The sequence below is a fragment of the Microcaecilia unicolor genome, chromosome 6, assembly GCF_901765095.1.
Source record: "Microcaecilia unicolor chromosome 6, aMicUni1.1, whole genome shotgun sequence".
NCBI classification, from domain to species: domain Eukaryota; kingdom Metazoa; phylum Chordata; class Amphibia; order Gymnophiona; family Siphonopidae; genus Microcaecilia; species Microcaecilia unicolor.
The window spans coordinates 216938902-216965981 of record NC_044036.1 but is presented as its reverse complement, the minus strand read 5'-3'; the positions used below and the strand labels follow the sequence as shown (position 1 = coordinate 216965981).

Genomic DNA, 27080 nt, shown 5'->3' with positions numbered 1-27080 from the left:
GTGTAAACTTTGACTGACCTATTATCCCTTCATGTATTATTCGCATTAGTGCTGCTCCATTATACAATCTTAAGTCCGGCATGTTGAGTCCCCCTTGATCCTTACTGCGAATCAATGTGTTATAAGCTATGCGGGATCTTTTTTGACGCCATATAAATGAGCACAGCATAGATTTAAATAACCTCTCATCCTTTCGCTTTATCCATATAGGCATTGTTTGTAATGGATAAAGTAGTTTCGGAAGCAATATCATTTTGGCCAAAGCCACCCTGCCCAAAAGAGATACAGGTAGGTCCTTCCATCTTAAACAAATCTGCTTAATTTTATCTATTTGGTCTAGTATATTCCTTTTATACATCTCCTCCTTGTTCGTGCTTAAATAGATCCCCAGATACCTCGTTGGGTGTTTGACCGGTGGTATGGGCAGTGTTGCAAATTCTGATCTAACTTTTGTGTGAGAGAGTGGAAGAAACTCTGATTTTGTGCAGTTGACTTTTAATCCAGATATAGCTCCAAACTCTGTAACTATATGTAATGCGTGTTCTAAGTGTGCTGGTGCATTTGCCATATATAACAAAATATCATCTGCAAACAAATTGATGCGTACCTCTTTTCCCCATATCTGTAGCCCCTTGATCTGGTTACTATGGCGTATCTTTATCGCCAGCGGTTCTATGGCTAATAGGAATAGCAAGGGTGACATAGGGCACCCTCGTCTGGTACCCCTCTGGAGAGCAAAGCTCTCTGTCAGATTGTTGTTCACCAAAAGGCGTGCCTGCGGATCTGTATACATTACCCGTATCCACTCTAGAAATCTACCCTGTAATCCATACTGTTCCATGACCCAAAACAGGTATTGCCATGATATACTGTCGAATGCTTTCTCCATTTCTAATCCTGCAATAGCTTCTTCCCCCCCCTCCCCCCCAACCATAAGCATGAATTGTAGCCAAGGCTCGTGTGAAGTTCATCGAGGCATACCTGCCTGGTATGAAGCCCACTTGATCCTCGTGGATCACACTCGGTAAAAAAGCATTCATTCTCTTAGCTAGAATGTTTGCTAGTAACTTTACATCCTGGTTAAGTAAGGATATAGGGCAATACGACCCCACCTGCTCTGGGTCTTTCCCAGGTTTGGGTAACAATATGATATGCGCTAAATTGTGATGCAGCCCCTTCCCCTTCTGGGCCAAACTGTTAAACATATTGGTCAATGGCGTGGCGACTATATCTGACAATATTTTATAATACTCCGGCCCAAACTCATCCGGGCCCGGGGCTTTTGTCAATTTAAGCCTCTTTATTCCCTGTCTTACTTCTTGCGCGTCAATAGGCTTGCTCATACTAGTCACCTGATCCTGAGTAAATTTAGGAAGTGTCATATCTCCAAAAAAGGCATCCCTGTGCTCCGGGTCTAATTCTCGTTCCCCATATAATGTTCGATAGTATTGGACAAATTGCTGTTGTATTTGCTGCTCCTGGTTGTATTTACGCCCCACACTATCCTTGATAGATGTAATAACCTGCCTTTTTTTATATGGTCTCACCAGATTTGCCATTATCTTCCCAGCTTTACTACCCCACTTAAACAGTTTAAATCTTTGATAGTAAATGTCCCGTTCAGCTCTACTTGTAAGCAGGTGATCAATTTGTGTTCGCAGCCTCCCTAGCCTTTCCCGTAATGACTTATCTCTGTGTACCACACGTTGTCGCCTGAGTATCTGATATTCCTGTGATAATTTAAGTAAATCAGCCTCTATTCTTTTCTTCTTTGTTGCTGTGTATGCTAATATGTGCCCTCTCAACACTGTCTTGGACGCTTCCCATAGAGTGACTGCATCCACATCAGGTGTTTCATTATTGGTCTGATATTCCAGCCACTTTTCTCTTACATATGTACGAGAAGTTGTATCATTGTAAAGTGCTGGAGAGAACTTCCACACCCTCTCTGTTCCTTCAGCCGTGTACATTAGAGACAGAGAGATTGCAGAATGGTCTGATAATATATTATCTAGTATGAGCACCTCTTTTGCTGTTGGAAATAGGGATTGCGATATAAGAAAGTAGTCCAACCTGGAATATGTATTATGTGGGTTAGAGTAAAAAGTATAATCAGCATCATGGGGGTTTAGCAAACGCCACACATCCACTGTTCCCAGTTGATTCAGTACAAAATTGACCCCCTTGTTTTCCCAGCCTCTGCTTTTTGGTTTGGCAGGTTTACAATCAATGATAGGATCCGCATGCATATTAAAATCCCCTCCTATCACTAGTTGATATTCTGACTGTACACTCAACTTAGCTACTATATCTGTAAAGAATTTGTGGGAGTATATATTGGGGCCATACACATTGCAGAGACCTAGATTTCTACCCCACAACTCTCCCAGTACTATAATATATCTACCTTCTTTATCCGTTATGATTTTGTGTATATGGAAAGGGACCTGCTTGTGTATTAAAATAGCTACTCCTCTCTGCCTACTATTAAAGGCAGAACTCACTACTTCGCCTACCCAGTCCCTCTTCAGCTTTGCATGTTCTATATTGGACAAGTGGGTTTCTTGCAAATAAGCTATATCCACCCTCTGTTTTTTTAGCCATGATAATATTTTAGTTCTTTTGATCTGGGAATGAACGCCATCCACATTGATAGAGATAAGTTTTAAATTAACCATAACCTAGTGCACATGCCGGCGCATGCAGATCATTCTTATGTTGAGCTCCATGGGCCTCCCAGCTGAGCCCACCGCGCTCTTGCTCACTCCACTCATTGCCCCATATCACTGTCGCACACTCCCCGAATCTCTTCATAGTTGCTCCCCCCTTACATCTTTTATCATAGACCCCCCCTTCTGCTCCCTCCCACTCTTCACACACCCACACACTCACTTCTTGCTTACCCACACACATTCTCAAACCTTCCCCTTTGCCTCCTCCCCCTTCCCCCCTATTGTACTCCTTCCCCTTGGATTTTCTCTCCTCTTCCATCCTCCACCACCCCAACTCACAAAACAAACAGATAACATTACCCACCCCGCTCCCTCTCAGCTTTGTAAACCCCCCCATACCACCAGCTTTCCCCCCCCCCCCCCGATTAGTCCCACTTATCTAAGGCAAAGTAATGTCCAACTCATATTATCTTTACAGTTCCTTTCATCTCTCCCGTCCATGCTCTGTTCATTCTCACCCTCAAGTTCTTCGAGGTGTTTAGTCTTCTTTGGTGATTGTGCATGCAGTCCCAACGATTCCAACATTCCTAAATGTGGCATATCACTTACATAAAAGCGAGATCAGACACCTGCCTTCAAGCCGCTCACTTCCTCGGCTCCTCGCAATTGATCTTATCCAGAAACGCCTGAGCCTCTGCCACCTCCGAAAATGTCAAGTTTTTCCCTTCGTGCCAGACTTTCAATTTGGCGGGAAAGGATAGCGAAAATCTGATGCCTTTTTTATACAGGGATGTGCACGCTGGGGCCATTGCTCTACATTGTTGTGCTACAGCCGATGAATAGTCGTTAAAGAGTAAGATCTTCTGTCCCTTGTATTCCAGTGCCTCCTTCTTGCTCTAAAGGCCTTCAACAGCGATTCCTTTCCCAGCCAGTTGGCATAATGCGCTATAGCTGTGCGCGGCCTTGCCTCTCCTTCTCTCCTCACTCCGATCCTGTGTGCCCTATCATACTGCCATGCATCTGCTCTCCCCTCCGTGCCCAGACGCTGCAGAAGCCAGGTATTGAAGAATTGATACAGCTGTTGCTCATGGACTGTCTCAGGAAGTCCAATCACCCGCAAATTATTGCGGCGATTTCTGTTTTCCTGTTCGTCTACTCTCTTTCTTAATGCCGCCGCTTCTTTCTGCAAGGCCACAATGTGATTTGCCATGTCCTGTGCAGCGTCCTCTTGTGTGGACACTCTCTGTTCCACTTCGTCTAAGCGCCTCGTCTGTGCGTCGAATTTTTCATTTATCTCGTCAACCACCGATTGTATTTTATTCAATCGGTCTTCCAACGCGGTCGCTACTGTTCTGGAGATTTCTCTGCCCCATTTCCCTGCTGCCGTTTCTGTCGGCGGCTGGGATTCCCGCTCCTCCGCCATTTTGAGTGTCATGTGGGACTTCGCTTTTTTACCTTTCAGGCTTCTCTGGCTCTTTGTGGGCATACCCTCTGTCCCACCGCTTTTCTTTTTACTCTGCCAATTCCCGTCAGCTACCCTGACTCAGCGGGGTTCCCTTGGTGATATAGGGTGGTAATATGCTGGAGTTTTAGCTGTTTTTTAGCTGAGTTTCAGCGGAGCTCCTTCTTCCTGCTGCCAGTTAGGTTGCAGGCATCACGTGACCCCAGATGTTACTTTTTTTAAATGGAAGAGGTTTGCCGTCTGGTGTGACAGCAGGGCCCTAGATCCCTTTTCATGTCCTACACAGACCTTGCTTGAGCACCTTCTACATTTATCAGAGTCTGGTCTCAAGACCAACTCCGTAAGAGTTCACCTTAGTGTGATTAGTGCTTACCATCAACGTGTAGAAGGTCAGCCTATCTCTGGACAGCCTTTAGTTGTTCACTTCATGAGAGGTTTGCTTTTGTCAAAGCCCCCTTCAAACCTCCTCCAGTGTCATGGGATCTCAATGTCGTTCTCACCCAGCTGATGAAACCCACTTCAAGCCACTGAATTCCTGCCATCTGAAGTATTTGACCTGGAAGGTCATTTTCTTGGTGGCTGTTACTTCAGCTCGTAGGGTCAGTGAGCTTCAGGCCCTAGTAGTTCATGCTCCTTACCTTAAATTTCATCATAACAGAGTAATCCTCCGCACGCACCCTAAGTTCTTGCCAAAGGTGGTGTCGGAGTTCCATCTGAACCAGTCAATTGTCTTGCCAACATTTTTTCCCTGTCCTCATACAAGTCCTGGCGAAAGCAAGCTGCACACTTTGGACTGCAAAAGAGCATTGGCCTTTTACGTGGAGCGGACAAGCCCCCACAGACACTCCGCCCAGTTGTTTATTTCTTTTAATCCCAACAAGAGGGGAGTTGCTGTCGGGAAACGCACCATATCTAATTGGCTAGCAGATTGCATTTCCTTCACTTACGCCCAAGCTGGGCTGACTTTAGAGAGCCATGTCACGGCTCATAATGTTAGAGCCATGGCTGCGTCAGTGGCTCATCTCAGGTCAGCCACTATTGAAGAGATCTGCAAGGCTGCGACGTGGTCATCAGTCCACACATTCACATCTCACTACTGCCTTCAGCAGGATAGCCGACGTGACAGTCAGTTTGGGCAGTCGGTGCTGCAGAATCTGTTTGGGGTTTAGAATCCAACTCCAACCCTCCTGGGCCCATTTTTATTCTGTTCCAGGCTGCACTCTCAGTTAGTTGGATAAGTTTAGGTCAATCTCAGTTATGTCCTCGCCGTTGCGAGGCCCAATTGACCAATGTTCATTGTGTTGAGTGAGCCTGGGAGCTAGGGATACCCCACATGTGAGAATATCAGCCTGCTTGTCCTCGGAGAAAGTGACAGCAGGCTGGATATTCTCACAAACCCTCCCACCTCCCCTTTGGAGTTGTTTTTCTGTTTAACTATTGGATTCAACTGAGGAGCGTGACCACGCGACGGGCGGGAAACTACATGCGTGCATGCGCAGTTTGAGCGCCACGCGCGGTGGAACGCTCCAGAAGAGACTTTTGTAGATTTTTTACTGAAAATCCTCCGGGGCCGATGTGATGTCACCCACATTTGAGAATATCCAGCCTGCTGTCCTCGGAGAATACCTGCTTCAGGTAAGAAACTTCGCTTTCCTTGAATAGCTTTTGACGCTTTTGGGGTGAGTTCATGCCCTTGACATCGTACGTCAAAAACTTTAAATCAACACTCAGTGAAAGTTCAGCTCACATCTCCATTGTAACTCTCAGCATGTCTTGGAAACCAAACATTCCTGAACAGATTGGAAGAACAAAAAAACAAACAAACCCCAACTCCCCCCACAAGATACATCGCCCATCACCACACAACAGACACTCCCCCCACCACAGACAACCCCTCCCCCACACTCACTCACCACCAATTCCCCCCTCACCCTCTCCCTCCGCCCAACCCCTCCCCTATCCCACACCAGACAATGGACTCCGAAGAGACCTGAATGGATAAAGAGGAGAAAAGATACCACAGCATCCAACAGACCAGCCCAAACCCACCCCCACCCACTCCAAACATCCTACCCCTATTTAATATATATATATAACCCCCATGCATGCATCTATAATCAACTAAAGATAGTTACAAAGCCCCCCTTTTTAGCAAAGCACTCAAAACCACTCTCAGTCCAAAAGAAAAGTCAAACATTGCGAGAAGTGTTCCTCGATTTAGGTGCAATCCGCTTCCATTTTTGCAGACGATCTTTTGTAGAGGAAGCTATCTCCATTGGTGGGACCGCTGTCGAAGACATCCCCGCCTCATGTAAAATCTTCCACGCTTCATTAAGATGGCGAGCATGATGCAATTTCCCATTTAGGGTGAAATGCAGAGCAAAAGGAAAGGCCCACCGATTGGAGATTTTCCCCCTGGCTGGGACTTCCAAAGCTGGCTTCATAAGACGCCGCTGGGACAGTGTAAATGCAGAAAGGTCCTGGTAAATCTGGACTCTAGCTTCAGTATAGTCAACAAATGGTGTCTGACGGGCACTTTTCAACAAGCGCTCCCTGACAACAGAGGAAGCAAACTTTGCTATAATATCTTGCGGTCTATTGTCCAGTGGCTTCCCAAAAGCTCTGTGGGCCATTTCAATCTCAATTGGCTCTGTAGAAGATTCTATACCCAGTAACATTTCACAGATGACCCGGACAACTGTTGTAACATCCTCCACATCACCACTTTCAGGAACGCCACGAAAGCGGAGGTTGCTCCGTCTCCTCTGATTCTCCAAATCATCTACTTTAAACTGGAGGTCAGAACAAAGACAAGAAACCTGCTCTATCTTAGAGACCATTCCGTAAATTGCTCAGCCTGCTCCTCCACTTGACTTTCCAAGTCCTCCACGTGACCACCTAGCTCATGCAGATCCATGCTTAATATCTCCATACGTTCAAGAATTTTGTCCTTTGAAGATTTAATCTCATAAGTACATAAGTATTGCCATACTGGGAAAGACCAAAGGTCCATCAAGCCCAGCATCCTGTTTCCAACAGTGGCCAATCCAGGTCACAAATACCTGGCAAGATCCCCAAAAAGTACAAAACATTTTATACTGCTTATCCCAGAAATAGTGAATTTTCCCCAAGTCCATTTAATAATGGTCTCCTCTCTTATCGCCTGCAGGGACTCTACCAGCTCTTTCGGCATCTCCCATGATAATGCAGCGGGGCACGCCTCCAAATGAGACACTGCCGAGTCAGAGTCAGATTGCAAGAGAGGAGCCGGAGACACGTGGCGCCGCAGGCCTCTACTAGGTTGCCTAGAAGCTTGGCGCTCAGATTCCTTACAGAGTTGTGTCGAGTTTTTACTCATAGTGGGCTCCGGTTCTGCTTACTATCGCCACAAATCGAAAAGGGAGCCAAACAATGTGCTAATGAGGGCAAAGCAAGCCTTTAAAGGTAGGAAGGTGCGGGAGCTCTCAGTTCAAGTGACCATTCAGCACCGTGACATCACTTCCTCCTGACATCAGTTCCTCCACGAGACTTCAGGTTTTCACTGAATTTCAGGGCTTCCCAGTTGATGACAAGACCCTGAATGTGTTAATTCATGATCAGTGATGTAATGATTGTTTCTTTTCAACTATAGATAGGTATTATTGTTTCTTTTCAGTTCTCTTCAGTTATATAGCTTAATCATTGTGTATATAGCTTAATCATTGTGGGCTTAATCATTGTGTGTATATCTTAATCATTGTGTATCTCAGACAATAATGACTTATACACTCTCCACTTTGAGGTGAATCCATCTCTAATAAAAAGTCTCATTTACCCAATACGAATCCAAAAGAATCTGCAGTAATTTATTCTCTGAGCAGTCTGTAGTGATAAAGTAAGCAGGCTGTACTTTTAGAGCAATACAACCTGGAGCGAAGAGAGTCACCCAGTAGAAGGCTATGAGGATATGCATATGGGCTGTAATTCCTCAAAGCACCTGGAAGGCAGTTGGTGGAAGCGTTATGCACCTGGAGCAAAGTCTCTGAGTGGATCAGGGTGGACCTGGGAGTCACACCAGAGAAAGCTATGAGGATATGAAGATGGGCTGCAAGTCATGCACAACACCTGGAAGGCAGCTGGTGGAAGCACTAGGCACCTGGAGCGAAGGGAGTCACCCCCGGAGAAGGCTGTGAGGATATGCAGATGGAATGCAAGTCCTCCACAGAACCTGTAAGGTAGAAATGCTAGGCACCTGGAGCGAAGGCCCTGAGTGGATCTGGGTGGACCTGGGAGTCACCCCAGAGAAGGCTGTGAGGATTTGCAGATGGGCTGCAAATCCTCCACAACAGCTGGTGGAAGCGCTAGGCACCTGGAATGAAGGGAGTCAGTCCGGAGGGGCTGTGAGGATTTGCAGATGGGCTGCAAGCCCTCCACAGCACCTGGACGGCAGTTGATGGAAGCGCTAGACACCTTGAGCGAAGGCCCTGCGTGGTTCAGGGAGGAACCTAGGAGTCACCCCAGAGAAGGCTATGAGGATATGCAGATGGGCTGCAAGTCCTCCAAGACACCAGCACATCTCCTATCATCATCATCCAGAGAGAGACAGCACTCGACGGCCCTGCCTGCCTACTCTGTCTGCACATTCTGTCATCACCATCTAGAAAGACAGCATTCGACAGCTATCACCCTTCATCTTCGGTGTTTGTAAGAGAGAGAAGTCCCTTTATCTGTGGTCAGGTTGTAAACTGTCATTTTATCATAGTGAAAAGGATAGGGGAATTCTATGCCATCCTAGACCTAGGAGCCCTGAGCAAGTTTCCCTAGGCCAGTGATGGCGAACCTATGGCACGCGTGCCAGAGAGGGCACGCAGAGCCCTCTCTGCTGGCACGCGCGCCGCCGGTCGCCTCACCCGAGACTTTCAGGCCTCCCACCAACCCGGCGTCAATCATTCCTTCCTCCCTCCCACCCAGCACCAGCCCGCCCGGCCTCCATCCCTCCCTCCAAACCGGAAGAAATTTAAAAGTCTTCCCTTGTCTGAGTAGGCGGCGTCAGCATCAGCAGTAGCAGCAAAAAGCGTGCTGCTGGTTCGGCGCGTCTTCAGCCTTCCGTCTCTCACGCTCTCTGGTCCCGCCCTCATTTCCTGTTAGGGCGGGACCAGAGAGCTTGAGAGACGGAAGGCTGAAAACGCACCAAACAGCAGCACGCTTTTCGCTGCTACTGCTGATGCTGACGCCGCCTATTCGGACAAGGGAAGACTTTTAAATTTCTTCGGGTTCGGAGGGAGGGAGGGATGGCGGGCTGGTGCCGGGTGGGAGGGAGGGAGGGAGGAATGCTTGACGCCGGGTGGGAGGGAGGGAGTGCGGCCTGGTGCTTGGGTGGGAGTGCTGGGTGCTTGGGTGGGAGGGAGGCCTGCCTGGTGCTTGGGTAGGAGGGAGGGAGGGAGGGTGGAGGGCTGCCTGTTGCTTGAGTGGGTGTCCTGCCTGTTGCTTGGGTGGGTGTCCTGGTGCTTGGGTGGGAGTGCTGGGTGGGTGGGTGGCCTGGTGCTGGGTGGGAGGGAGGGAGACTTGGGTGCTTGGGTGGCCTGGTGCTTGGGTGGGAGTGCTGGGTGGGTGCATGGCCTGGTGCTTGGGTGGGAGGGAGGGAGGGAGGGAGGGTGGCCTGGTGCACACCGGATGGGAGGGAGGGAGTGTGGCCTGGTGCTTGGGTGGGAGTGCTGGGTGCTTGGGTGGGAGGGAGGGAGGGCAGAGGGCTGCCTGGTGCTTGGGTGGGTGTCCTGGTGCTTGGGTGGGAGTACTGGGTGGGAGGGAGGGAGGCTTGGGTGCTTGGGTGGGAGGCCTGGTGCTTGGGTGGGAGTGCTGGGTGGGTGCATGGCCTGGTGCTTGGGTGGGAGGGAGGGAGGCCTGGTGCTGGGTGGCAGGTCTGGTGCTGGGTGGGTGGCTTGGTGCTGGGTGGGAGGGAGAGAGGCCTGGGTGCTTGGGTGGGAGGCCTGGTGCTTGGGTGGGAGTGCTGGATGGGTGCATGGCCTGATGCTTGGGTGGGAGGGAGGCCTGGTGCTGGGTGGGTGGCCTGGTGGTGGGTGGGAGGGAGAGAGACTTGGTGCTGGGTGGGAGGGAGGCCTGCCGCTGGGAGGGCAGGGGGGGAGAGGAGGGTGGCTGGAGGGGAGGGCAGGGGGAGAGGAGGGTGGCTGGAGGGGAGGGCAGGGGAGAGAGGAGGGTGGCTGGACATGGGTGGAGGGCAAGAAATGAAGAAGAAAGGAGGAAAGTAAAGAAATAAATGGAAAGGAAGCCCTGGAAACGGAGTTAAGAGAACAGATAGAGAGCAGCAGAATCAGCGACTAGGACCAGTATGGATAGAAAAACAAAATCACCAGACAACAAAGGTAGAAAAAATCATTTTATTTTCATTTTAGTGTTTGGAATATGTCCAATTTGAGAATTTACATCTGCTGTCTTATTTTGCACTGGGTATACTGGAGCTGTAATAACTTACAGAAATGATTTATAATGAAAGAAAATCATGTTATTTTTTTCTCCTATACTAGTATAATATTTTCAATGATGTCTGTTTATATGCGCCATGGCTGGTGTAAGGGGTGTGGCTATCATAGGGGTGGAGTCATATGTGGTGACCCCGCCCATAATGAGTACCGGCACTTCACGATGAGTAATTAGATTTTGGGTTGCTGTTTGGGCACTCGGTCTCTGAAAGGTTCGCCATCACTGCCCTAGGCACTCTAATTCTCTTTCTCCAAAGGAGAGACTGGTTATATTCTCTTAAAGGACAGACTTACTTTTTGAGACTGGGAAATATATTTCTATATCTTAGATTCATCATTGGGAAACATCACTACCAGTATCATATACTGCCATTTGGGTTCACATCAGCTCCTCGGGTATTCGCAAAATGCCTTGTGATTGTAGCAGCATATCTATGCAGATTGGAAATGCATATGTTTCTTTATTTGAACAATTGGTTGGTAAAGAATACATCTCAAGAAGAGGCAGAAGATCAGTGTGCACAACTATCTGGATGCTGGAGTTAATAGGTTTCATTGTAAACTACCTGACGTCCCAAACCAAGCCCTTCACCACAATTGGAATTAATTGGAGTTTAGGGCTGGTGGCAGATTTAGAGGAGAGACAACCGTAACCCAAGTCCCTGAGGAAAGTTGGTCTGAAACCCACAGTGTCGGGCGTATAGTTATGTTTCAGGGGAGAGCAGTCTTTCTTCAATATTATGGAGTGATTCCACCTACGGAGCCCTTGGCATCAGGTCGCACCGACGTAGGGCTCATAAGATAAGTGACAAGTTCTTAAAGTTTTTTGAACTATATCTCTTTTGTTCTGAAAGCTGGCTAATATGGTTTATATTGTAGTGCATTTGTTCAATGAGTGTTCAGAGCGTCTAATCGCATAATCACACTAAGCACAAAATAGCATATTATTGCCCTATATCACAACAAGAGTGAGTGACCCAATGAATGAAGTGCTATGTTTCACCTGATAATGGTCTTGATGGACTACCACGTGGGTGTTTAAATCTCTGAGGGTGCTCCTCTTAACATATTAAAATTTCTGATTGTATTAGTACATTTTCCTGATTCTGATTTGTTCCAGTTAGGATTGTTACCAGTGAAATTAGGGATTTTTTGTTTTTTTCAGAGTTGGAAAGGACTCCTGACATGAGAATAGGTTTGGCTAGTCAATCCTCCAAATCTGTTTGGATATTACAGTTCAGCTCTTTCCTCCTAGACTCATTTCTTTTGTGTTCAGGCTGCCTTCTAAAATTAAAAATAAATAAATAATATTAAAAATTAAAAGAAGAAGCAGCAGAAGTAAATATTCAAAAAACTAGTTGGCACTAAAAATATGTTGTTGTTGCCTGTTGCAGCATCTTGTTGTTATTTTTCCCTTTTTTTTTCTGTTGAAGGCAGCCTGTAGCTTGGGATTCTATGCTATGAGAACTTACTATCCTGTTTGTCCTCAGAAAAAAACAAGTGGGTAATATTCATCCCCTGATGGTAAGTGGCTTGTAAGCAACTTCCAGCCATGGGCTGAACTAACTCTGCATATTCAATTCCAGGGCATGTGCAGCTCCCAGCACTGAATATCTGGGTACATGCGCTGATTCAGAAGTTACCTGTCCTAACTTTATGTGCTTACTAGCCTCCCCATTTTTACAAAGTTGCACTAGCGGCTGCCAGTGTGGTGCCGACACAGCCCATTCACTTTGAATGGGCTGTGTCGGCATTACCCAGCAGCAGCTGCTTGTGTGGCTTTGTAAAAGGGGGGGGGGGGGGGGGGGGGTTAGCCAGTTAGTGAATTGAATATTGCCAGTAACTAAACTATCTAACTGCTAGTTTCTCCCAAGCTTCACTCTCAGACTGCCCCTAACCTAGCCAGTTAGTGAATGGCCAGTTAGCGGAGATAGTCAGTTGGACTACCTGGTTAAGTGCTGCTGAATATTGGTAGCTGGCCAGGCCAGCAGGGTTTAACAAGCAGGAGGCTGTTCTGCTCGGTTAAACCCTTTTGAATATCAACCTTCTAAGTTACTTACCTGTAGCAGGTGTTCTCCTTGGACAGCAGGATACAGATTCTCACTTCCCACCCACCTCCCCATGGAGTTATATACCACTCAAGCTAAGCATATATACTTAGCTGGAGTGACTCAAAAGCTTCAAATGTATTCCAAGGTGGAGAAGCTTTCTACACAGGCTCTATCAGTAACATTACTCATGCTCAGAGAACACAAGTTGCTACAGGTAAATATCTTGGTTTTATATTTTTAAATACTTTATCATTTATGCCTTGACATTGGTCTCTCCTTCTTCTTTTAGAGTACACACATTCCTTTGACCTGCAGTTTCCTTGTTGTGCCACTGAACAGCAGAACCATGTAAGACTAGAAAATGCAATACCTAATTATCTGACCAAGTTAACCCTTAGTGTCTGGGTTCGTAGCAATATCACTTCTTCCAAAATGATGTGTCCCCTCAGCTACTCTTTAAAATCCAGAAAAACAGAACTTGCCCTCTTCCTGCTGGTTCCCTTTGGTATTTCTCTGCATCTGAAAGGGTAAGTTATACCTTAATATAAATACTGTAAAAGTATGAGTCCGCATCATATTTCTGGTAAGCAAACTTGATTTAAATGTATTGGTCTTTTAAATACAAATTATGAGAAATGTGGCAAATAAAGACCTGAAGAGGTAATTTTATAACAAGGGAACCTAAACTGTGAAGAAACATAAGTAGATATGCTGTGCCTATAATAGGGGTAATGGGCCCAATATTCAAAATGTTTAACCAGGCAGGAGAGGCCCTACCTGATTTAAATTGCGCTGACCAGCCCAACTGCTAATGTTTAGTGGCACTTAACCCAACAATGTCATTGATTATTATAAGCAGTGACCACCGCGGCACTATCCAGCTAGTAAGGTCTGGCACTAGAGTTGGGGTGGTCTGAAAGTTATCCGATCCCCACAGATATTCAGTTTTGGTTCCCAGATAGCTAACTGGGCATTTGGACTTATATAATGGAGTCCTAACTATGCCCAGTTAACTATCTGGGCACAGCACTGAATGTTGGTTGTACCTGGATAACTTCCAGGCAGTGCCAAACACCTGAAAATTCAGTACTGGTAACCAGATATGTGCTGGTACTCAATTTTGCCCACAGCAGTTAGTGCTGTCAAAAAATAATAACCACCATGGTTGAATATTGGGGGAACATAAATGCTTATGTGCATTTATAAAATAGCCCCCTAGTGTCACGTCTGTGGTTGTGACCCCTCTCAGACGCACCTTATTTCTGGCGGTCAGCTTCTGAGCTGGCTTCTGTCTGTTCTTCCTGAGTTAGTTCTGTCTCTGTCTCTGTGTGCTGGCTGCTTCCAGCATGGCTCTGATTACTCCACTATACTGCACCTGTGTGTGTTAAGCCTCTCTGTGCTTCAGTATGCCTGCTGCCTGTGTTTTGGTTTGTGTTCCTCTTGCCCTCTGGTGGCCAGACCTGGTAGCTACATTGGATTGTCTGTGTGCAGTTTCCCGTTCCAGACTTCAGCCCAGTCCAGTCCGGATCTTCCGGCCTGCTAGACTTACTTGTCTTGTTTGAGCCTGCACAGCACCCGTAGCTGCCTGGTGATTGCTGCAGCTGAATCTCAGCTGCTGCTGGGCTTATTAGCCATTTGGAGACTCTCTGCTTTGCCTTTGCATTATCTAAGGTCCCTGGTATGTTGGGGTGCTGGTGCACTTCTGCTTAGTCCAGTTTATAGCCTGTAATTCTTGCCTGATTCTAGTTTAGTCTTTGGGTAGCTTTGTGTTCTGTATTGCTTGTTTCCCAGTTTTGTTTCTTGTTTGTAGTTCGGTGTGTAGTTTTTAGGTTGTCTGTGTTTCTTGTTCAGTGGCTGCCTGGCAGCTTTCAGTTCTGTCTCTTGTCTATCAGGGTTTGTTCCCTGTTTCCGTGGCTGCTTGCAGCTTTCAGTTCAGTCTCTTGTCTATCAGTGTTTGCTCCCTGTTTCAGTGGCTGCTTGCAGCTTTCACTTCTGTCCCTTGTCTGTCTGAGAGTCTTAGTCTAGTATTCTGCCTAGCCCCCTGTGTGTTCTAGACCCTGTGTGTATCCTGCTGGTATCCAGTTCCGGCCCTGTCCGGCAAGTCCTGCCGGCCACCTGCACCCAGGGGCTCAACTCATGGGGAAGGGTGGCCAGATGCAGGTGAAGTCTAGCCGTCCCTGTCAGAGTTCTGTCTTATCACTGTGTGGGGTGGTTTTGCCTGCCACTGCCACTCCTCTGCAGTGGCCCAAGGGCTCACGATCCTAGTTCCTGCTTTTAGAAAACGTGACACCTAGAAAGTAGGTGCAGAAATTTATATATGCTTGTTTGTATAAATGTGTATGTATTTTATAACATATGAAACAATCTTGATAGATGGAATTATAGACTCAAACCCTATCTTTAATGCCAATATTATTGAAGAGTCCTATATTGAGAGAGAATAACTACTTAAATATACCATTAGGTATTCCTCCAAGGCTGTAGAGGGCAGTGTTGGGGGCTTTTGATGTTACTTCCCATCACGTGACCCCATGTAAGATGGTGGTGAGTAGTGTGAAGCAGGAAATGATGTGGTATGTCCAGTGCTCAACGCCATCTTGGAAAAGGGGGTGTGGCTATGATATTACCTCCTATGATATCACAGAAAGGGGTGGGGGTTAGGGTAGAGTTATACGAAAAGGGGTAGGGTTTGGACAGGGCTTTACAAATAAAGCAGGGCTAGGGGCATGGTTAATGCAAAAGAGGTAGGATGTGTGTAGGTCTATGATATCATATCTGGTGATGTCATCAAAAGGCGGCAGGGTGGGGCAGGGAGTATACATGACTTGGGCATGTCCTGATTGACTGGCACAACCAGTAGTGGGCATGGCTACTGTCAATATATGCAAATTAGTTTTGACGAAAGCTGGTGAGGTATACTAATGTATTTTTCAAGAAATGACATGACCAGTCCTAGTGACTGAGCTTGGGTGATGTTGCAAGATATGGTCATATGTTATAAAGCCAATACCAATATTATTATTATCTATGAGCTAAATATAATAGCCAAAGTGTTTTATTACAAGCTACTAATCATAACACAGATCAACATCATAACCCTGCCCACATCCTGCCTCTTTTGCATAACCATGCCCCTAGCCCTGACTTATCTATACAGCTGTGCCCTGAACCCCACCCCTTTCAGTGATATTATAGAAAGTGACATCATAGCCACACCTCATTTTCTAAGATGGCATTGAGCACTGGACATACCACATCACTTCCTCTTTTACACTACTTGCCACCATCTTACATAGGGTCACATGATGGGAAGTGCCATCAAAAGCCCCCGACACCGCCCTCTATAGCCTTGGAGGAATGAGTGCAGCTTATCCTTTTTTTCTCGCAAGGAAGAAAATAGGCATTTTTAGCGTTCAGATTAACTGTTTCTTTTTTGTTTTTCTTTAACCCACAGCTCTAATGATTTTAAGAACTAAAGTATGTTTATTTTAAGCTGGATTGAGTTAGGTCCACCTGCTTTTAAGAATGGCAGGCTCTTTGCTGAATGACAGTCATTTGAGAACATGCAGCCCCCTCCCCTTCCCAATCCACACCACCTCTTAACAGCTATCATCTCTCAAGAGAGGTTTGACCAAAAAAAAAAAAAAATTACATTTTAGGCTTTAAAACAAAACTAATGGTTTAACAATCGATCCCCTGTCCTCTCCCCTCTCAGCTTTCAACCAGTGGCGTAGCCAAGGGTGGGCTTGGGTGGGCCCAGGCCCACCCACTTTGGGTTCAGGCCCACCCAGTAGCAGCATACCTATGATGTGGCTGGCAGAGATCCCCAAGCCCCACCAGCTGAAAACTCCCAACAAGTGTCCCTCCTGCATACCTTGTAAGTAGCAGATCTTCGCCTGCAGTGAGCAGTGACATACATACTGCTCGCACTGGCCCCACAGCTTTCCCTCTGATGTATTTCTGCCTAGGCAGAAACAGGAAGCTGCATCAGAGGGAAGGGTGTGGGGCCAACATGAGCAGTGTGTATTAGTTGCTGCTCGCTGCTGATGAAAATCTGCTATTTAAAAGGTATACGGGAAACGTGGACGCGAAACTATACGCTAAAATCTTAGCCAATAGATTAGCCATAGTCCTACCGCTCCTGGTTGAGGAGTCCCAGGTGGGTTTTGTGAGGGGGAGGACGGCAGTGAAAAATGTTCGATCTCTATTGACTTCTCTGGAAGTTGTAGCCCGGAAACACCCACCATCGCTTTTAGTTAGCTTTGACGCGGAAAAGGCGTTTGACCGGGTCAGTTGGTCGTATTTGTTCGCTGTCTTACGCTCTTATGGTTTTGGGTTTTTTTTTCTAGAGGCTATCAAGGTCTTATACTCGGAGCCGAGGGCCTATGTGTGGGTAAATGGAGAACGTTCGAGATCCTTCCGGATTTATAGAGGGACGAGGCAGGGGTGTCCCTTGTCTCCTCTTTTGTTCATCTTATCCTTGGATCCTCTTCTCCGTGAAATAATACAGCACCCAGAGATTAAGGGTGTACAGATAGGAGATTCCGAGTTCTTGCTCTCTGCTTTCGCAGACGACTTGCTTGTACATCTCACAGAGCCGCGCTCTTCTCTACCGGCTCTCTTGGAACTATTTACTGAATTTGGAGATTTTGCGGGGTTCCGTCTCAATTACAGTAAATCACTGGCATTGTCCTCGATGGAGGACCTAAGGCAGGCTTGGGGCGAGGAATTTCCTCTTCAATGGGCGCCGGGATCTTTTAAATACCTGGGCCTGCATATATCGATGAAAGTCTCAGAATTGCATAGCCTGAATGTCTCTAGATTGTTGAGAGCCACAACGGAGAGACTGCGTGCTTGGCAGTCTTTGCCACTATCTCTTACTGGGCGGATTCAGCTATTCAGAATGGTGGAGTTCCCTAGGTGATTATACCTATTACAAATGCTGCCCCTTTATTTGAATACAAGGGATCTGACTCTGTTGACAAAGGTGATTAGGCGTTTCTGTTGGGGAGGTAGGAAGGCAAAATTACCATTGCACATGTTACAAGGGACATGGAGAGAAGGTGGCCTGGGGCTCCCGGATTTGAGGAGGTATAATTGGGCTTGTCTCCTGCGTTACCTTGGCGACTGGTTTTTGGCGCGAGATGATTATACATGGAGACGGTTGGAAAGCCAATACTATGCGCCGTGTCATTTTCATTTTCTTTTGCAGGCTCCCAGCAAGTCACTTCCTCCTGATTTGCGTTCCAGTATACTAGTGCTCCCTCTACGGACTCTTTGGAGAGATATGATGCGGATGTTTGGCCTGAGTCGGTGCACCTCAGATCTTCTTCCTATTCAAGGTAACTTGCTGTTTCGGCCGGGTTTGGAGAATGCGGTTTTTCGGATATGGGCGCGACATGGGATAACTCGGTTGGAACATGTGTTGAACAGGCAAGGTTTAATGTTGAATCTGGGGGCACTGGGGTTAGGATATGATATGGGAGGTGCTTTTGCCCATGCCCAGTTAAAACACTATGTGGATTCATTGGAGACAGAGGCCCTGGGCTCTGGGCACTGTCGTCTTTTGAGGCAGTTTTTCCATTCGGTACAGAGTGAACGTCTTTCTATTTCTGGGTTGCACAAAGTGTTAGGGAAGTTTCTGGCGCCCAAGGATCGGGAGCATATTCGACAGAGGTGGGCAGGGGATTTGGAGAGACCACATATCACTTTAGACTTTGATGTTTTGACGGCCAGGATACGGAGTTTGGCGGGTAGTGCAGGGCTTAGAGAGTGCCAATATCGTATTCTCTATAGGGCCTATTTAACGAAGGCTCAGATATTCAAGATGGGGGGAATTTCTACGCCCTTATGTGGGAAATGTGGGAGGGCTCCGGGATCTCTTTTTCATTGTCTGTGGAGCTGCTATAAAGTGAGACATTTTTGGGACTCCATTGCTCAATATCTGACGGATCTTTTGGACTCGAGAATCATATGCTCTCCGATGGGAATTTTGTTAGACAAATATGAAGCTTTCCTTTTACAGGGGGGCTCGGCCCGTCAGTTGGTTCGGAAGGCCTTTTTGATTGGTAAGAGGCTAATACTGAGCCAGTGGGTGGCGGAGACCCCTCCGGATTTCTGGCACTGGCACTGATGTGGGCAGCTCCCCTGGGCGGCGGAGGCGGTTTCTAGATATTTGGGGGCCATATATTCACAGCCTGTCTCCTAAAGGGCGGAGTTTAGTGGTGAACTCGCTTTAGATACATATTGAGGTGGGGCCATCCTTTGTGGTAAGAAGTTGGAAGTCTGGATATCTCTCAGCAAGGGGAGGGGGGTAGGTGGGGGGGGGGAGGGAAGGATTTTACTGTTTGTTTTACTGTTTTAATTTTTGATAACATTTTTGTTCCTTACTAAATTTCAAGAGTGGTGGAAGTTTGATATGGGTTGGGGGAACATATGAGTTCAAAGTAGACTGTTTTAGAGTGCTGGCAGGGGGAGAGGGGGGTTCTATACCAAAACATTGATGATAATGCTCTATGTGAGGTTTTTTCTTGAGCTGTGAATGTGTTCAGTATCAGAGTCTACATTATGTTTTTCTGGGTACTGTTATCCGTATAATATCATCAATAAAAATTGTTGAACCATAAAAGGTATACGGGAGAGGGGGGATGTTTGAGAGACCGTATGGCATGCAGGCGAGAGGAGAGACCAAATCACCTGTGGGACGGGGCGAGGTTCTTCTGCCCACTCATCTTGGGCCTAGGCCCACCCAAAATTGGGTGTCTGGCTACGCCCCTGCTTTCAACACAGAGATCAACAAGCATACTGTTTTAAACTGTTCCATATGTAAGATCAATCATTCTGCACCCTCTCTCTCTACCTCCCTCAAGTGCTCCCCCTCCCTCTTCTGCAGACAGCTGTTTGTAGAGATCAGAGCCTCACAATGTGGATCAGCAGCAGATAGCCGTGTACTAGTGATTTCACCAGTATGGAATCCCCTGCACTCCCCTGTCTTCTCACAGCCCTCCTGTTTTCAAGACATGCTTACACTTTCCCTGTCTTGTGAGTTTGTGCCTGAAGAGCTGTTTGATTTTTAAGACATTAAGCCCCTAAAGTGTGTATTTACAAAAATCCATGTTGAATTTTAAAAACAAACCTACTATCCCCCTCAACCCTCCCTATCACAGTGCGCACAACCGCCCCTCCCTAATCCCCCTCACACACCTCCCTCTTCCTTTCTACTGTAGCCCCTCCCTTTTTCCTTCTTTTAGTGGGCCCATTCAGAATAAGCATGCGGAGAGAAAACGAATTGTATTGTCCAGGCATGTTTGGACAAGCCTGGAACAAAGACCATAAGGGGCATAAAAGAACAAAACACGTGACAAAGAGATATAAAGAGTCAAAAGCATTACTACCATTCTAAATACACCACCCAGACAATTTCCATCTATCGGGGAATCAGAAAGATGCAACAGCTAAACATGGAGACCTATGAAATCCATAACATACAGAGGGCCCGAAGGGGTAAACAGCCCATGTTGTTAAAGAGAGGGCAATGGCTCATTCTTTTTCTTAAAGGTCTCAATGCAGAGGCTGAGGGCTAGCTACCGGTAATCGATCTGACAGAATCACAAAACACCGTTAGGGACCAGAACGTCCAGTGTATGGCTGAAACGGTACCAGATGACCTGTTGGTGCCCCAGGAAGTGACAAAGTCCTTGCTGGATGAACTGCCTTGTGGGCAAAACCTGTTTAACTCTCAAAAAGTCAACATCTCTCTAGCAGAAGACCTAGATAACGCACAGAATATACCTATTACCAATAATGCCATGGATTTGATAGAAGACACTTTCGGAGATGCTATTCATGACATAGAAATGTATAAAATGGTTGAGGATACTGAAGTCATGGATATTCTAAACCAGATGGAGGAGTTGTCTCCCACAGTTTCACAGGCATGGATGTAGTTTTGTTTTCATTCGAACAAGATATGTTCTGGGAAGTATATTTTGTAGTTGTTTTTTCTTTAACCGCCTTTAGCAGACTGTCAATATTCTGTTGTAGACGGTTTCCTAAAGGACAAGTCCATAAACCACTACTAAACGGACTTGGGAAAAATCCACAATTCCAGGAATAACATGTATAGAATGTTTGTACGTTTGGGAAGCTTGCCAGGTGACCTTGGCCTGGATTGGCCACTGTCATGGACAGGATGCTGGGCTCGATGGACCCTTGGTCTTTTCCCAGTGTGGCATTACTTATGTACTTATGAAAGATTAAGAGTATAGAGACACTGCGGATCCAGAGTTGTTCAATGCTACATGTGTATGCTGCTTGTTAGTACATGCCTGAGAATGACCAAGTTATACATAGACTTTGAAAATTGGCCTCTAGACCTGAGGATGTCCGAGACATGAGATAATGGTACTATATTAGTTTTATTAAGCAACCAAGGATTCATGCTCTTTACTGGAAAAGCATCTTCAACTCGCTCATACAAATAGTGGTTTACTGCATTGTACAGCACTGCTGGTCCCTGGCTGTGACTAAAGGCTGTCACAGCTGTGCACTGGATAGGTGGGGGCTAAGCCAGCATGTATGCCTGAGATGGTACCCTAATGAAAGAGTGCAGAAACTACAAGCGCTTTGTGAGAGTGTACTTGGAGCATATTCTAGGCATTATTCTGAAAGCTGGGTATAAAATGGAAATACTGATGGTTTTTAATGAAACTATTAACACCATCATGGACCTCGTAAAAGTGTAAAATCAGCACCTAATCCTTTTGAAAAGCTAGATAGTATGGCAAGCAGATTGAAGGAGCAAGATTATATAAATTATATCCATTGTATTATACTAGAAAGAAAACTTGATTCCTTTTACAGAAGACTGTAGTTCTCAATATATTTATATCTGTTTCAGACTTTGGGACATATTGAATAGAGACAACGCGTAGAAGTGTAGATCACGGCCTGCGTAGGCTACGGTCATTGAATAAAATGCATGATAAGGTAGTAGTAACCGATGTACCATATATCATAATAATAAAAAATCATAAACTATTGAAGTATCATGTGTGTTCTTATGAAACTATGTAAAAGGTTCCAGAAAGACCATTTGTTTTTTTTCTACATATCAGGACATCTAGTCACAATTGAACTTTTGGACAGTGGTCCTAAAATAGGTGTAGTGTTGGTTGGGGGTATGGGAGAGTGTCACAGAGGAGGGGGCTTTTCCTCATTTGTCCAATCATATTCCTTATAGGCATATTTATCCAGAAACACCCTAAACTGAGTAGGCTAAGATTTTAAAAAACATGACATTGCCTCTTCACACAAGCTAATATGATCCTTAACTTACAAAAGGCATACATGTTCTATGCAGGAAGAACACAGTCACTCTGTGTATCAGGGGATAAGAAGGGAAAAATCAACTGAAAAGCACTAGCGCACATAGCAGAAGAAAAGATTCAGTCACTACAAAATGGCTATGTGTTTGCAGGTCCTCAAACTGTTGTATTAAAGCAAACAAAGTAGTCAGGTATGTGATTAATGTTTTTGGTCTACTGTGTATTTTGACAGTGCAGAATATGAACAGTGCTGTTACACTCGATCACTCCTGCTCAAAGAAATTTCTTATGTAACACGGAGGTTCACTACAGCAAAGTAAGCATTTTTGTTTTGAAAAGAACAACTTTTTGAATTATGCTTGATTATAATTTGAAGTTACATGCCTATACATGCACAGTCTATTTTCTCAGTGCTTGATAGTCTTACAAAATGGCACTTGTAACTGCTGCCACGTGGTGTCCCCTAATCTTACAAAATAGCGATTGTAGATATGTCTATGTGGCGTCCGCAAGCTACTATGTTTATGGCCATCTTGAAAGTCTTGGGCAACAGGAACCTGTGAGGAAAAGAGCCCTTGCTTATTAGTTTCATGATTTTTTAAATACTTTTGTATCACCAGATCATGAAAAAGAGACGGCTAGTGAAACATTGTCAGCTGGGCATCTAGCGCAGTCCAATCACAGGCAAGTGGCACAGCTAAATTGCTACACACTTAAACACGACCAACAAACCCGAGCGAACAACATACACAACGAGAGGAAAAATAGACTCCACAACATTCTGGCAACAGATCTACCAGTACGAATGGACAACAAACGCTGACACCATCCAATTCCTCCAAGAATGGGATGACCTATGTACAACAACATTAGACAAAATCGCCCCAATCCAAACCAGAACATCACAGAGGAAAAAAGCAAACCCATGGTTCACCGACGAGCTGAAAAAACTTAAAACACAAGTCAGGAAACTAGAACGAGCTTGGAACAAAAAGAAAGACGAACAAACACTAAACGACTGGAAATTACTTCGGAGAAAATACAAATACACCATAAAACAGACAAAAAGACAACATTACAAAACAATAATAGGACCAAATTACAAAGACACACATAAACTCTTCAACCTCGTGAACAAACTGCTAGATACCACACCAGTCACAAACAACGGTAAAAACATACCAGACGTCGACAGCCTTGTGAAGTACTTCAAGGAGAAAATTATACTATTACGACACAAAATACCCGCCAGCCCCATAGAATACGCCACTCTTCTAGACTGTCTAGACCCAGAAGAAGGAACACACCCAGCAGACAGAACCTGGACCGAGTTCGAACCACTATCAGAAGACCTCATCTCTAAAACTCTCAAAAGATATGCCAAATCCAACTGCAAACTAGACGCATGCCCAAACAGCCTCATGAAATCAGCCCCTCAACAATTCATAATTGACCTAACGAACCATGTAAATTAAATGCTACAAAATGGACTCTTCCCAAAAGAAAAAGGAAAAATCTTACTCACCACAATTCCTAAAGACACAAAGAAAAACTTGAGCGAAATTACCAACTACAGGCCAGTAGCATCCATACCACTAATAACCAAGATAACCGAAGGAATGGTAACCAAACAACTCACAAACTATCTAAACAAACACTCAATACTGCATGATGCCCAATCCGGATTCCGGTCAAACCATAGCACAGAAACAGTACTAGTCACCCTTATGACCAAATTTAAACAAATAATAGCAACCGGGAACAATATACTCCTCCTACAATTTGACATGTCAAGCGCCTTCGACATGGTCGACCACGAAATCCTACTACACATACTTGAATACTTCGGCATTGGAGGAAATGTCCTGAACTGGTTCAAGGGGTTCCTAACCCTGCGCTCGTATCAAGTTACATCACACTCAACCACGTCCAAGGCATGGACACCTGAATGTGGAGTTCCACAAGGATCACCTCTCTCACCAACTATTTTCAACCTAATGATGATCCCTTTAGCAAAATTCCTATCAAACCATAACCTCAACCCATATATATACGCCGATGATGTGACAATATACATCCCTTTCAAACAAGACATCAAAGAAATCTTCAACAAAATCAATCAAAGTCTACACATCATGAACACATGGGCAGACACATTCCGTCTGAAATTAAATACTGAAAAAACTCAATGCCTGGTACTCACCTCCCAATACAACACTAACGAATTCAAAGTGATAAATACACCAAACCTAAACCTTCCAATCTCAAAAACGCTAAAAATCCTTGGAGTCACTATCGACCGCCACATAACACTTGAAACCCATGCAAACAACACAACTAAGAAGATGTTCTACTGCATGTGGAAACTGAAAAGGATAAGACCATTCTTCCCAAGATTCGTCTTTCGTAACCTAGTGCAATCCCTCGTCCTCAGCCATCTGGATTACTGCAACTCATTATATGCAGGCTGCAAAGAGCAAACACTGAGGAAACTTCAAACAGCCCAGAACACAGCAGCCAGACTCATCTTCGGAAAACCAAAGTATGAAAGGGCAACACCACTACGAGAAAAACTACACTGGCTTCCACTTAAGGAACGCATCACTTTTAAGGTATTCACACTAGTCCACAAGATCATTCACGGCGAAGCCCCAGCCTACATGTCCGAGTTGATTGACTTACCACCCAGAAATGCTAGGAGATCTTCCCGAACATACCTCAACCTCCATTTCCCTACTTGCAAGGGCGTGAAATACAAGACGCTACACGCGTCAACCTTTTCTCACACGAGCACGCAGCTTTGGAACACACTGCCGCGCAACTTAAGAGCGATCCACAAACAAGCATCCTTCCGCAGATTACTGAAGACCCATCTATTTGAAACAATTTACGGAAAGAACCAAAACACATAGAGTCCACACTCACTGTTCATCAATGCATCATACATCCACTTATGATCTCCCATCCCCCATAATTCAACACTACTCATACACTTACTAACAGAAATATGTACACAATATGCCTTTGTGTCTTAACACTGCCCTTAAGCTTCATGTTGACGTCCCATTGTGATATTCCTAATGATAATTCGATTATCTCGCATAACTTGTACAATATAACCCATAACCAAGTTGTAACAAATGTATTTTCATTATTCTTATCTTATTGTAAGCCACACTGAGCCCGCAAAGAGGTGGGAAAATGTGGGATACAAATGCAAACAATAAATAAATAAATAGACACAAATCCAACCTAAGGTTGAGAAAAGAGGATAGAACATAAACAGCGTTGGTCACCTCTACTATTCAAAGGGACTTCACAACCAGAGCGGCGATTCAGCACACCATAAAAGTAAATGCTTATGTTTTTAAAAGAACAGCTTTTTTGCATCCTAATTTGAGGTTCCTTACCTAGAGATGCTGCATCTTTTCTCACGGTTCTTGATAGTCTTACAAGATGGTGCTTGTATCTGCATCCCACGTGGCATCCGCATGTTACAGTGTTGACAGCCATCTTGACAAAACCAAAGGGTGAGAGGTACCTGTGAACCAAAGGGAGTGTGTTTGTTAGTTTCATGATGTTCTACTTTTTTATCCCACAGATCAAGAAAAAGAGATGGCTAGTGAAACATCGTCAGTGGGCATCTCGCTCAGTCCAAACACAGGCAAGTGGCACAGCCAAATCACTACATCACACCTAGAGACAAATCCAAACATCTGGAAAAGGTGCACAACCAAGAAAAAAAGAGGAAAACATCTGAGTCGCCCTCCCAAGGAAAGAGGGAGAAAGTGGGTACACCATGACACCTGCTCAGAGACCATACTGAGTGTTAGGATGATCAGAAAACAAAAAAGTTATGTTGAGTGATGTAGTAGTTTTTGAACAACATCTGGGTGTAAGCATAGGAGTCCTACATAATATAGACAGAAATGGTTGGTGTCTTTTTAAAACAAGCGACCATCAGCCATTCCACAAGACCATATATCTATTATATATATCTCAGTCAGGATTTCGCTTTAATTACAGCACTGAAACCGTACTAGTCACGCTCATGACCAAACTCAAACAACTAATAGCAAACGGCAACAACATTCTATTGTTACAATTTGACATGTCAAGTGCATTTGACATGGTTGACCATGGAATTTTACTACACATCCTCGAATACTTCGGAATCGGAGGCAACGTTCTCAAAGGGTTCCTCACTACACGCTCATACCAAGTGACATCAAATTCGACTACATCAGCTACATGGATACCTGAATGCGGAGTTCCACAGGGATCCCCCCTCTCACTGACCATATTCAACCTAATGATGACACCCTTGGCCAAACTACTATCGAATCAGAACCTAAACCCATACATATACGTTGATGATGTAATGATCTTCATCCCATTCAAACAAGATCTAAGGGAAATCTCCAATGAAATCAAGCAAAGCCTACATACTATGAATTCCTGGGCAGATGCATTTCAGTTGAAACTCAATGCAGAGAAAACCCAATGTTTGGTACTAACCTCGCAATACAACAAGAATAAATTTACCACCATCAACACACCTAAACTAAATCTACCAGTCTCGGACTCCCTAAAAATCTTTAGTGTCACCATTGATCGACACCTAACACTTGAGAACCATGCAAATAACACAACTAAAAAGATGTTTCATTCAATGTGGAAACTAAAAAGAGTTAGACCATTTTTTCCAAGAACTGTCTTCCGCAATCTGGTACAATCATTGGTACTCAGTCATCTGGACTATTGTAACTCACTCTACGCTGGCTGTAAAGAGCAAATACTTAAAAAAAACTCCAGACAGCCCAGAATACAGCAGCCAGACTAATATTCGGCACACCAAAATACGAAAGCGCGAAACCCCTGCGGGAAAAACTACACTGGCTCCCACTAAAGGAACGCATCACGTTCAAACTTTGCACCCTAGTCCACAAAATCATCCATGGTAACGCCCAAGCCTATATGTCAGACCTGATAGATCTACCACCCAGGAATGCAAAAAGATCCTCTCGCACATTCCTTAATCTCCATCCTCCCAAGTGCAAGGGTCTGAAATACAAATCAATGCATGCATCTAC

General features: G+C 45.3%; 1 protein-coding gene across 1 annotated transcript in view; it reads left to right on the top strand.

The window, feature by feature from the left end:
• Nucleotides 1–7553: 7553 nt before the first annotated feature.
• Nucleotides 7554–27080, top strand: part of LOC115472509 — a 177677-nt gene continuing 158150 nt past the window's right edge. Inside the window, exons 1-2 of the mRNA XM_030206799.1 lie at nucleotides 7554–7578; nucleotides 12951–13188. Coding sequence (XP_030062659.1) covers nucleotides 7554–7578; nucleotides 12951–13188 — 263 coding nt within the window. The remainder of the gene's footprint in view (nucleotides 7579–12950; nucleotides 13189–27080) is intronic.